Source organism: Bos grunniens, chromosome 6 (genome assembly GCF_055505025.1).
Source record: "Bos grunniens cultivar Pamir isolate PY7600 chromosome 6, Bosgru_T2T1.0, whole genome shotgun sequence".
Taxonomy (NCBI): Eukaryota; Metazoa; Chordata; class Mammalia; order Artiodactyla; family Bovidae; genus Bos; species Bos grunniens.
In genome coordinates, this window is record NC_141170.1 from 73,079,149 (window position 1) to 73,092,780 (window position 13,632).

Below are 13,632 nucleotides of genomic sequence, written 5' to 3' on the forward strand. Positions count from 1 at the left end.
GATAACATCAAGAGCGATCCTTTTATAAACATCAAGGCAGCTGAGCAGGACAGAAAGCCTCTTTATCTCTGCAAAGAGGTAGACCAAGGGCAGGGTCAAGGCCAGGACAAAGAGCCCATTCAGACTAAACCGAGTCTGTTGCAGCCAACCAACAGGCCATCGAGGCCCCTCTCATCTATGATGCTCAGACGAAGTCATTTCAGCTGGATGTCTTCCAAACCAGATGGTACAGGCACTGGCCTCGGTCACAGAGAAATCTCAATTAAGCACCCACAGGATGTGTGACTCTTAAGTCACACCTCCTGGTGCCCCCTCCAAGGAAAAGAGTGGTTAAATGTACCCCGAATGAGTCAACTTCTTTTACTGGGTTGTTAACTGTGAGTCAATTAAATGTTAAGGAATACTGACCAGAAACGATGACTTTGGAACTATCAACCTTATTTCTTTCTGACAGTAATTAACATAATTATGCTAGTTTTCTATTAGGCCTACTCCCAGTTCACAATAATAAAATTATGTCATCAGGCAGCTCATCTAAAAGAGAGCATACAGCAATGTGCAAGACACTCTGGGGAATCAAAAAATGAAAAAGATGTGTCTTTTTGAAAGCACACAATCTAGGTAACAGGTCAGACAGAGACCAGAGAAGGAAACAAGTATTCTCATGCTCATCTCTGCAGCACCTGGCGAAGTATCTGGTAGAGAATTGCATTCAATAAACATTTGTCTCAACATATTTGCTATTTACCTCTAAGATTTTTACTTGACAAATACCACACAGTCAAATGTCTGGTCAAATACAATTCAGTCAAACAGTACTTCTTGGTATAATTAATGAGCCTTAATAAAGGATTTACAAAAAAAACTTAAACCATTATAAAGTAAGAGAAATCATTTTAATATATATATTTTCATTTCAATCAATTCAACAATGATTTCTAATAGGCATGCAGACCCATTTAGTTTGCTTCAAATTTGTTTATATCCCAACATGCAGCAACCTTCCTAATGAGAGAGTTGAGTTGAACTATTTATTCTTAAAGAGTACAATGTACCTTGTCCTCAAAGAGTTTTATCAACTTTAACATTTTCAAAGATCCCTATGAGGCTGCTCAATATGGTAGTTTCCCCCTGAAATTTCCTATTTGGAGGATGGCAAAACAGTCTAGAATCTTCCCCAGGCTACTAGTTGTTTGTATTCATATCACAGCTTGGCTGGCTAAGAGGCAGAGACTGAATAATATGTAGATAGCCTTCAAGTCCAGCTGAGTGAGACAGCTTCATTTTTAGAAAGGAAACCAAATCATGAAAACCCTCCTACAGTATGATTTGTTCCAGGGTCCTTTTAAGGAGGGACGTACTCCTCATGCATAGGACTTTTTATGGCTTTCTAGAGTTTTCTGCTCTAGCCAGCGTTCTCTAGCCAGGTGACTTATTGAACTTGCTGCAGAACTGAAAGCATGAAGTCTCTTGTCTACTTTCATAATTAGAGGTGGTGTTAGTCTTCTCATTTCCGGCCAAATGGATCCGACCACACTTTCAACCCTATAGAAAGAAACATGAATTAAAAACAGGATTAATTTTTAAATTTCCTATCACTTCCCTCAACCCCAAACAAAGAAGATGACATCAGAATGGAGCTGTGCGATTTCCACAGAGTTTGAGGTAGTCCGGGCAAGCTGCCGGAACCCTGGTATGGAACGGCTGGGCAGCCGTGGCAGCCAAGAAAGATTTTTAAATGGCTCAGAAACTGCCCCACAGTAGGGAGATATGTATCTGGCCTAGTTAAAAAATAAATTAAAAAAAGACCACTGCCACAAGAGTTTTGGCTAATAAGCTAGAAACCTCTCATTCTCAGCCAACTTGGATTGTCTCAAAGTAACTAACCATTCAGCCATAAAGGGAACTTCTGAGCCTCTGTACAAAGCAGAATCCTGCATCAATTAAAATAGCTCACAAGTAAACAGTATTTTCCCATGAGGGTAGTGTTTAAATAGGTGCTTGGTAAATAAGTCTGCAAAACAGCTATTTATGCTTCATAGTTAATTGCACACTTGTTACATCTTTATGCCCACTTATCAAACTCAAGAGTAACATGCAAACTTGCAAAAACTATTCCGGAGTGAAATATTAAGAGGAAGTCTTAGGGTGGCAACCTCTAAAATGGCAACTGCTGAAAAATAATAACACAATCACAATCTAGCCTCAAAGTGGAAAAGATTTCTCTGCAAAGCACATACCTCCCCCCAACAATGAAGCATTTCACATGAGATTTTTGTCTTGATTTTTAAGTTTACCTGGTGGCTGCACGTCTTCTTGAACAATACCAGCTCGATTTATGGCTTGTTCCTTCTCTGAGAAACACAACAGAAAAATTACTCTTTAGAGAGGGGGTCGGGGGCAGAGTGGTGGAACTCTTTGTATCTACATGGGACAATAAGAGAACAATATATCTGAGTGCTATTAAATTCAGAGCTGCCACTGCCCAGAGCTTTTAGGTAATGAAGTTGGATCCTATCAAGCAAAAAGACTGGATATTTTCAGTGAAAGAAAGCAAGCCATACTTCAGAAGAAAAACTCCCAATGAACATCTTTTCTCGGTGATATCAGCAGTTTGGAAAGGCAACAAAAACAACAGAAAAAGAACAATTTTGAAAGAACTAGTGGGTGTGATGCGATGAGAGCAGGGCTGTTGAATTGATGGAACAAGTACAATTAACAAGAAAACGATGCAGTTTGTGCCTAAAATGTACTCCACTGAAGGCCTAGACCCAGAGCTAAATATGCTATGTTTTTGATAGGAAATAGAGCAGAAAATTAATCTTTGGGTGGGTGGCTTTGGTTTGGATAATTGAAGCTTCCCTAATTGACTGCAGGTGCTGCACCAATTAGTAAGCGCGTTCTAGTGACAGCAGCTTAGCTGATCTCTTCGGAGATGTCCAACAGGCGAGGGCCAAGAGAAATTGGGCATTTTATGTCTGTGGGCTTCAAGCACTCTGACACATCTTTCTAAGTGGTTTCAAATAAACCCAAGGGCTGTAAAAACAAAGACTTATTATTTTAAGTATCTTGACAAACAAATCGTGGCTTTTCAGCAGAAAGACTTGGAGCCAAAGGATGTTTACTAGTATATTATAGTAATTAAGTGCTGTAATCAAACTTTTGTTTTAATCAGGCTAAAAGTGTTTCTTTTAAATCCATATTTAACTCTTCTTTAATATTAGGCCATTTTCTTTATTCTGGCCTCTGGATTCTCATAAAGTTAAAAGAAACAGGGCTTTGCCAAATCGAATATTCATCGAACTTGCTTCTCTGGTGATACGACAGAAAGTCAATCCTGAGTGACCTATCTGAGGTTTTATCAATGCTAAGTTTTGCTTTGGCAACTAAAACACTGGGCAGTAGGGATCATCTGAATCTTGACATCCAATTCTAAGTGAGACAGAGAAGATACAGCCCTAAGAAGCCTCTTATAGATAATGGTGAGTTTCACTGGGCCTCTCTGAAATAGCAGGTAAATGACAACCAAGTCCCTACGGACCAAGAGATGCCAAAGGATGTCTTCCATCTAGAGCAGGTGATAATGGAGCCTCTAAGGTGTCAGACTTTCTAAAATAACTCAACGCAAAAGACGATCTTATTTCCTAAGAAGTTGAATTCCTATAGGATTGAGCCCCACCATGCTGTCACCATGTAAGTCTCCAAGTATAGATGTGTCTCAAACATGCTCTTAGAAACTGCCAACTAGTAGAAGACTACACTGTCATCAGTAGTGCCAGGAACAAAAATAGGTATCATTTTTCATACCTAAAAGGTCCATTCTCCAGTATTATGGAAGAAGGAAGAGATGAGTTTTTTAAAAAACACTTGATTGCCTGAAAGCGTTCTAGATGTCCAGATTTAAGAGAATCAGATAGCCCGGTGTACCAGAACGCGTTCTACAAGAGGCAGGTTGTACAAAGCCAAAGAAACTGGCAGTCTGCCAAGCATCAAAGGAAGTTGACTTCCTGTGACAACAGACTACCTAATTGTGTTCTCACCTCTTAAAATGCAATAGAGAACCAAGAGAAGAGAAAGGAATCCCTGTCTTTACACTTCCTTGCTAATTGCTAATGAGGTTGGAGAGAGGCTGAGGATTTATTTTAAATAGACCATAATCTCTTTATAATCCTTGTCCTTATGCAACCACCTCTTTTTTTGGCTTGGATGGGCAATTTAAACTGATTTGCAGAACTAGTTCTTACTGAGTGATAACTGGTATTAGCATCCTATCTACATCCCCTGGTTCTTTTATCCATTAATGTTCCATAGTGCTTGAAGACCAAAACAGTCTTATAAATTCACAGTGTGACACAAAGACACTTTATTTGTGAATGTGGAATATGCTTAAAGGCAAACAAACTGGCCCCTCGGGACTCAGCAAATACGTCTTGATGAAGCTGACAGTAGGTGTCTATTTCGCTGTCATGAGAGAAATAGCAGATGTCTCTGGGCCTCAGGAAAAGGGCAACACGGAAGTCAGGGGTTTAACTATGTGGGCAAATCAGGATAAGCTAATTACTGACTTTTCGGTAGTGAGCATATTTCAATCAGGAGTGAAATGATTAAAATGCAAATACGCAACACTGGGCTGGGAGCTCTGCAATGTCAGTTAGACAAGTCCCCTCTCCAGTGTCTCAGCAAGCCCAACTCTGCCCCCTGGTGCTAAGGCAGCGAGCTGATTTGCAGTTTTAATCGAGGATCCTTAGGTATATTATTCAAAACTTAGTAATACATGCAGATGGGCTCATTTTTGTACGGTAGCAAAAGAGTCTTAAACCCATTTTTTAAGACTTTTTTAAGTTTTAAAGTTTAAGACTTTTAAAGTCTTAAACCCATCCTTATATTAAATGCCCATACTGTGAAATCTGTGTGACTTATTACTTTATTCAACGTTCACAGCAAACAGAGGCAGCACACCCACGCACCCGCCCCTCAGCGGTCTCGTTAGGGACGGTGTTCTTGGGGAGCACTAGCAGACAAAAACCTAAAAGCAGGTGCAGCATCTCACCTCGGGACCCTCTGCAGTGAGACCACCACCTCAAGAATACCCCCTCCATCTCCTCCTGCCAATGAACCAGTTAAAATACAAGCAACTCACCACCTGAGGTAATTGGCCAGATGTCAGCATCTGAATATGGACTGTATATTACATAATAGCATTGTGTCAATATTAAATTTCCTGGATTGGATAACTGTGATTATGTAAGAGAATGTCCCTGTGCTCAGGAAATACATGCTGATGTTTTAGGTATCAAAGCTCACAAGGCCTGCTACCTAACTCTCAAATGGTTCAGCAAAATAATAGTAACAGTAATATGTGTATAATCTGTGAACATACACATATCTCTATGTATGTATGTGTGTATAGACATGTCACATACATATCGGGAGAGAAAGCAAATGTGGCAAAATGTTAACAACTGGTAAATCTAGGTGAAGGACATAAAGGGATTCATTCTACTATTCTCAGATTTTCTCTGTCAGTTGCATTTTTTTAACAACAAAAAAACACAACTGCGAAACAAGTATAAGGAAGTCCAACAACACTATTTCATGATGATTAATTCAAAGTCTCTTTTAAAAATAGCAAATATAAAATGAAAAAGTACTTTTCTAGTGCTCCCAGTTTGCTGCAGTCTGCGGAGTTACCCAGGATGGATGTGTGCCATGGGAGGGAGTGTGAGCCAGTGGCTGAGGGCACCAAGGGGCCACCAGAAGTACGGGCTCCTCCCAACGCTGGGAACACCTCTGTTTCTCACCAAGGTGTGTGATGAAACCCATGCAGCTTTGTAAGGCCTGTTAGAAAAAAAGACTTTAGTCTGTGCAATTCATTTTACTCAAGGTGAAAGGAATAAAAAGCATATTCTGAGCACTTGCCACGAAATAGGGAAAACGCCCTTTTAAGGTGAGAGGTATTCCTCATCAAGTGACTTCTCACAGGCCTGCTCCAACTATCACACACTGTGGATGGGGGCACAAGGAAAGAGGAAAAATTGAGGGGTCATGGTTCTTCCACCTTGGCTTTGCTGGCAGGTGAAATGCAGCAAATGCAGGTGAAACTGGGCTTCATTAAGCAGCAGACAAGGCTGAGGAGTTCGGGTCTAGTATTTACCCAGCAATAAATGTGCTGCTGCTACTGCTGCTGCTGCTAAGTCACTTCAGTCGTGTCCGACTCTGTGAGACCCCATAGATGGCAGCCCACCAGGCTCCCCCGTCCCTGGGATTCTCCAGGCAAGAACACTGGAGTGGGTTGCCATTTCCTTCTCCAATGCATGAAAGTGAAAAGTGAAAGTGAAGTTGCTCAGTTGTGTCCAACTCTTAGCGACCTCATGGACTGCAGACTACGAGGCTCCTCCATCCATGGGATTTTCCGGGCAAGAGTACCGGAGTGGGTTGCATTGCCTTCTCTGAATGAATGTGCTAAGTGACCCTGAACGAGTCACCTAAATGTGGGGGCTGAATGAGCACAAGTTTCCTGGCAAAACCCTATGGTTTTATGCTTCTCCACATCTAACTAAAGTTAGTTAAAAATGTACAGGATCACAGGAAATGATCTTATTTTGTCTCATTTCATAGGTTGCCTTGAAATGCTGGTATTTTTAAAAGGCTACATTCAGGATCCCTGACTGGTTCTAAGACAAAAGGCAATCAGGCTTTAAGCTGTATCCCTTGCGCGCTTCCCTAAACATGGGCTCTTCCCACAAACCAGGTTGGGCCGACAGGCTGAAAGCTAGAAAGTAACATCCGGACTCCCCTGCAGAAGGACTGCAGAACTAACTGAATACTCTGGTTTTGGACTGACAATTGCCATCTCCCCGGGGCTCATTTTCAGTATCAGGTATCACAAGTCGAACTGACCTTGTATGCTACCTAACACTTGGTAAAGTCTGGCTGAGTTAGTGAAAGAGCTGAAGATCACACTGAATGTCAAGATGAAATTCAAGATGGCAGTCTTGCAATAGTGGTCTGTCTGCTTTTAAAACACAGATCTTGGATTTATTTTACATAAGGGGCCTTCTGCCTCTTTTCTACTGCCTTGAGGCTTATTTCACCAGGGGCTCGGGAACCTACCTACCCCTATCCAGGCCAGCCAGCATCAGTCAAGCTGGCCCAGCTGAAAGGTCCCGCAGTGACTCGGCTCTTGGGCCCTACATGGCCTGGATTCCTTGCCAGCCTCTGGCTCCCCTTGTCAAGGACTGGGTGTCTGCCCAGGCCTTCCAAGGACCGTGGGCTTCCCCTTGGTCTGCCCAGAATTCTGGGGACCACAGAGGTATGAAGGAAGCTCAGAAGAAAAACAGCCAACAAGAGAGGCTAAGAAGGAGTGGATGAAAGGCAGGAACAAAAGAGCAAAGCCAGGAGTGCTGGTGGAGGCAGACCACCAAGCCCGAGGAAGAATGCGTCCCGAGGAGGGACAGTCTGCCTGGGGGTCATGCCTCTCACGTGTAGTCACCCGACCTCCTGAGTCACAAAGAGAGCAGAAGCCAAGGTGACCAAGTCACACCGCTGTCTAGCTGTATCCATGCCCACCCTTCCTCCTCAGCTGGTGGAAGAAGTGTCCCACCTTGGGTCCAAGGCTCCTCCTCCATCTGATGTCGAGATTCCCCCACCTCCTCCAGCAGCCTTCTTTATCCAGAGACCCTCTTGGCTCCCTAATGCTCCCAGACGAAACAGAACCACCACTCCCCTAGCCTCCTTGACCAGCTGCAAATACAATTCCTCATTCTCTTCTTCAGACAGCCCAACATCTTTATACAGTCAACCTAATATCCCATTTACTCTTCATCCGCTGCAATCTGCCTTCTGCCCACTGTCAAACCACTGAAAGCACTCTTAACAAAACAGCCACTGAGCTTCACCTTCTTTTTGCTAAATCCAATGGATATTTTCAGTTTTTATCTTCCTTACTGTCTCTAAGCAGCCGAGCCCTGCTGATCACACCCTTTGCCATGAAGAGCTATCTTCCTGGGGCTTATGACTGCAGCCTCTTCCGGTTTTAATGCCCTCACTCTGGCCATCCTTGTCAGTCTCCTTAGAAGGTCCCTCCTCCTCTGACCGCTTGCTCTTCAGACCTTCAAGTGCCAGTGTTCACCTGCATTCTGTCCTGGACCAGCGTGTCGCTTTCAACCTCGGAATGCTGCCTGGAGCCCCACCTGCTGCAGTGACTCCGCTTCCCATCTGATGCTGAAGGTGGGCCATCTCTAGCTCCAGCTCAGATCCTGTGGCTTGGCTCCAGATTGGCACGTCCCACCACCTAGGGGAAATCTCCAGGAGCACATCCAGGTACCTAACACTCAATACATCCCAAACTGAACCAGCCTGTCCCCTCATCCCCCAAACAGACTCCATGTATTCCTTAAAGCCTAGTACCACATCTCTTCAACTGCTGGAGCCAAAAAGCTGGGGGCCAGTCTCCTTCCTCTCCCTTGCTTGCCCTTGAGCTAATCAGTCACAAATCCCTGTAGAGGATTTATTTCTTAAACCTGGCTCCTGAATTCAGTCCTTCTGCCTTGTCCCATAACCACCGGCACTCTGGTGCAGGCTACTGTCATCTCTCCTGGAAGCACAGCCTGCCTGGGTCTTGGCCTTCTTACCTTCAACCGTGGCCCTTCCGGCCCCTCCGTCAGATACAGTCAGAGATGCCTGGAAAGGCTGAATCTGATCACCTTGCTCTCCTGATTAAAACATTTCAATGATTTTCCACCCTCTGAGGACAGCAGAGAGTTATTCAAGTGTTTTAAAATAAGCAAGTGAGATGATCAAATTCCAAGTGCAAACGGCACAACGATAGGCTTTTCAACAGGCACAGTGGAAAACCTGGAGTTCTATACATTTTCTGACACACACACATGTATTTTCCCAGTTACAAATTCTCACCAAAGAAACACAAAGATGTATTTCAGAATGAAGACAACTGAAAACTAGAAAGGTGTGAGACAGACGGATCAGTGAATAAAGAACCTGAGTCAAGAGAGACAATCAGTGACTGTAAAACGTTGATGGTCCTAACCATCAACCTAACCTAACTGGTTAGGTTGGTCCAACCTAACCAACGTTAGGTCCCAACCTAACGTTGATGGTTCTTGCTCCTGGGGAGCAAGAAACACAAGGCAGGAGGGGTGGGGAGTGTGGGACAAGAGCTAAGGCCTTCTAAGGTCTTTGTTTATTTCACAGGAGGTAAAGATATTGACTAGCTCTCAGTTGTCAAAACAAAAGAAGAAAAACAGAATGTAAAACTTTCAAACTAGTAGAGGGCAAGAAAATTAAATAAAGAAGCCTTGAAGCAGAAAAGGAGAGAAAAAAAAAAAGAGACAGGATTAAATAGAAAACATAAGATAGGGAAAATAATTCAACATTTTAAAGATTATCAGACTGGACTTTAAAAAAAAAAATCCCAGTTTGGGTTGCTTATAAGACTTAAGGACAAATAAAGGCTAAATATAAGAGAATATATATACCAGGAGAACACTAACCCAAAGAAAGCTGGTAACTATGATGATATTAGACAAAACAGAATTGGGGAGGAATGTTAGGGGGTAAAGAGGACTCTTACATGATGATAATTGAAAAAAAAAATTCTTCAGAACATTCTAGATTGGGAGCAACAACTAATATGGCCTCAAGATATATAAGTAATAGAATTAAGAATGATTTGGAACCATCATAACACAGAACTCTGTACCCCCAAAGAAGAGAACATACCTCATTCCAAGCATGCAGGGAACATTCACAAAAACTGACCTGTATCAAGTCACAAAGCAAATCCTGACCAGCATCAGAGAATCAAAATCACATGGTCTGAATTCTTTGACCACAAATGCAAAGAAGGTAGATAAGCAACAATAACTAACCAGAAAGACCAGGGTGGCTGCAGGGTAGAGAACAGTTGTGGTGCTGGTGGAGCAGGGAGACCAACTCAGAGCACAAGGAGTGGGTGGCGGGAGAGGGGCTGGACATGCGTGGGGCAGTGACATGAGAGAAGAGCTCTGACTTGTCCAGCCACATATATCCAGCACCTAATACAGTGCCAGGCACACTGCTGTTAGAACAGCAGGTTTTTAAAAAATAAAAAGGCTAAATAAATGTTAACTGAATGTGCTGAAATGAATCGAAGCTCCGTCCTCACAGTGCATCTCCATGACCTGGTCACGAACGCCTCACCTGGGTCTGAGCATCTGCTTAAATCTCCTTGTTTCACTTCCCTGCCTCTGTAGCTCCTTATTTTTGAAATGTTTTTATGGGATTCCTAATGTAAAAATATGAGCTTCCCTGGTGGCTCAGCGGCAAAGAATCCATCTGTGAATGCAGGAGACACAGTTTTGATCCCTGGGTCAGGAAGATCCCCTGGAGAAGGAAACGGAAACCCACTCCAGTATTCTTGCCTGGCAAATTGCATGGACAGAGGAGCCTGGAGGGCTACAGTCCATGGGTTGCAAAGAGTTGGACACAACTGAGCAACCAAACGGAGAAGGCCCTGGCACCCTACTCCAATACTCTTGCTTGGAAACTCCCATGGACGGAGGAGCCTGGTGGGCTACAGTCCATGGGGTCGCTGGGAGTCGGACACAACTGAGCGACTTCACTTTCACTTTTCACTTTCATGCATTGGAGAAGGAAATGGCAACCCACTCCAGTGTTCTTGCCTGGAGAATCCCAGGGATGGCGGAGCCTAGTGGGCTGCTGTCTATGGGGTCGCAGAGTCGGACATGACTAAAGTGACTTAGCAGCAGCAGAGCAACCAAAACAAAAACAAAAAATCAGTATTTCTATACCTTTTATCTCATTTAATTCACTCCAAAACATGTAAATTCAGTCCTACAAACTTCACTGTTTACAGATGAGGAAACAGGCCAGGCTCAGAGAGGTTAAGTAGCTCATCTTAAAATCCTCTTCTAGGAAGGGACTTAGACCCTCATCTGACTGACTCCCTCTATCCTCTTAGGCAGTATGGTGCCCTGGTGTAATAGTGAACGGCACTGGTTCAAATCTGGGACTCACTGGTTGTGGGTTCTCGAACAAGTTAACTGTTTTACACCCCAGTCTGTCCATGTATAAAATGGGGATGATGATCACATAGCAACTACCATAAAAGGTTACTTTTGCACCAAATGGGTTAATATAGTAAAAGTGCTTGGAAGAGTGTCAGACATATAAACTGTTTTCAATACATATTACCTATACAGTATCATTTACCTGTTTAAGGACTCAGTTATAACTCAGATAACAGTGTCCGAATTAATTAAAATTGAACCAGAAACGTGGGCAGGTGTTGACTGCCTTACATTTAAAAATGCTGATATTGTAGCCACACACTCAGTGTTCACATAAAAGGCCTAATTTGTCTGTCTTAAAGTGACTCAGATAACCATAGACTATGGACCTGTAAGATTGTTGTTGGGAGACACAGCACAAACCCACACCCTGAACCAGAGGCCGGTTTCTCAATCTCGGCACCATTGGCATGTTGGGCTGGGTATTTCTTTGTTATGGGTGGCTGTCCTACGTGTTGCACAAACTTTAGGAGCCTGGCCTCTATGCGCTAAATGCGAGTGGCACACTCACCCACCCCACCCTACCCCATGGCACCCATTTTGTGACAAGCAAAAATGTCTCCATAGAGAACCCCAGGGAGACAAAAATCACCCCTAGTTGAAAAACCACTGCTAGTCTTCCTAGACTGAAACTTTGCTAGGGGGATCCAAAGCAGACCCTCTTGACCCAAGTTCAACTCTAGAGGCTATCATAAAACAGAGTGAAGCAAGGATTCTGTAAGGAGGGATGACACAGATTATGCAAGGCCTCACTCAACCCCATTTTTATTTACCCCACACATGGGCGCACAGAGACAGGCTGGAAGGCAGAATGCAGAGACCATTTCAATCCCAGGTGATAAAAAAGAAGCTGCAAGGAAATCTGAGTGTGTGCTTAAAACGCTCTGTCTCAGAAACCAAATGTTGTAGCATTTGTAACGGGCAGAGCATTTACACGGAGCTTTCGGCTTTAGATCGCCAAGCTTTCAGCCTCCGCTAATATTCTCAAGGGGCAGGGCTGGCCCTCTTCCATCTTCAACATGATTCAGGTTTCCTGGAGAACAAAATGAGCCTCTAATGCCTGATATTTTCTCTCTGACAGATGGTTTCAGATGTATCAAAGTGCTAATCCTTGCTGAGGTATAGGTCTCAAGGAAGGAGAGTTTGGCTTTTAGAATGATAGGACTTGAACGATTAAGGAAGAAAATTACTCCCAGGATATTCGCCATTGTCATGTGAGCAGCCGGCTTAAAACGAAGGAAGACAGCAGAATGTGAAAAAAAAGACTTGAGAAAGGAGAGGAAAAACTCAAAAATCCAGGTTAACTGTTCAGGTTCAAAACATGTCCGCTCAATGACATCTTTGGGAGTGGAAATGAAGTGCCATAAAAACACCTTCAAGCTCAGGATAATGAGGGGCCATCCCTCCCCACAACATCACCATTCCCAGCTTCAGGGTGTGGAAGAAGGCCCGGAAAGGAAGGCGGAAGTTGGAATATTAGTCTTGCCACTTACTAGCTGTGTGTCCTTGGGTGTGTAATACAACCTCTCTGAGACTTCCCATCCATAAAACACTTAATAATAACCTGCCTCAAAATGAGGTTAAATAAATTAAGTGATCCAGTATTAGTCGCTCAGTCGTGTCCGACTCTTTGTGACCCCATGGACTGGGGCTCCCCAGACCCTTCTGTACCTGGGATTCTCAAGACAAATACTGAAGCGGGTTGCCATTTCCTTCTCCAGGAGATCTTGGCAACGGGCTTAATGAAGACACATCAAAAAGCCTCCAGTGAATACCAGTATGAACTAGGATTTAGTGTTGACCTACTATGTCAATTGCTTTTATTACCACCTCTAAGTCTCACCAGACGCCAGGCAGTTTTAAAGATATACAGACACAAGAGACGCAGGTTCGATGCCTGGATTGGGAAGACCCCAGTAGGAAATGGCAACCCACTCCAATATTCTTGCTTGGAAAATTCCAAGGTCAGGGTGGCCTGACGAGCTAAAGTCCATGGGATCGCAAAGATTTGGACACGACTGAGCGACCCAGCACACACGCACGCACGCGCGCGCGCACACACACACACACAGATAACTACTGCTGAGGATGGTGAAGGTCTCAGAGGTTGAGTCACTTGACCTCGGTCACCAAAGTGCACACAGCCAGAGTCGAACCTGGATCTCGCTGACTCGTGAACCAACCTCTGTCCATGGCCCCACGTGGGGATGATGAGGGAAAGCTGGGGAGTTACTAGGGCCAGGCGGCCGCGTGGGGTCAGAGATCACTGTCACCGGGGCCGGGACGCCGCGTGGGGTCAGAGGTCACTCACTGTACTCCTCCAGCCGCATTAAGGGCCGGAAGTAGATGGGGTAGAAGGCGGCGCCGATCAGGGAGATGAAGCCGCCGAAAATGAGAGCAGTGCGCAGGTTCCGGGACATGGCTCCAGCCGGGGCTACCCGGATTCTCCGAGTGCCCGGGACTCTCCAAACCCGGCTCCCGCCGGCTGGGCCTTGACCCCGCTCGGAAGAGGAGGAACAGCTTTCGCTTCCGGGCCTTGGGG

The 13,632-nt window shown here is 44.3% G+C and overlaps 1 protein-coding gene across 3 annotated transcripts; it reads right to left on the reverse strand.

Moving 5' to 3' along the window:
• Window positions 1-877: 877 nt before the first annotated feature.
• SMIM20 (small integral membrane protein 20) lies at window positions 878-13,576 on the reverse strand. 3 transcript variants are annotated; one of them, XR_015165516.1, is made up of 4 exons: window positions 13,402-13,576; window positions 5,652-5,838; window positions 2,298-2,354; window positions 878-1,545 (listed from the first exon to the last, which is right to left on the reverse strand). XR_015165516.1 is itself a non-coding variant. In XM_086406243.1 (3 exons), the coding sequence occupies exons 1-3, from the start codon at window positions 13,508-13,510 to the stop codon at window positions 1,508-1,510; spliced, it is 204 nt and encodes a 67-aa protein (XP_086262369.1). In that variant the 5' UTR covers window positions 13,511-13,576; the 3' UTR covers window positions 878-1,507. The 3 variants fall into 3 exon arrangements, 1 of the variants encoding a protein (XP_086262369.1); XM_086406243.1 differs by lacking the exon at window positions 5,652-5,838; XR_015165517.1 differs by lacking the exon at window positions 5,652-5,838 and having other exon boundaries at window positions 1,479-1,545; window positions 13,274-13,576.
• Between the last annotated feature and the right edge of the window lie 56 nt (window positions 13,577-13,632).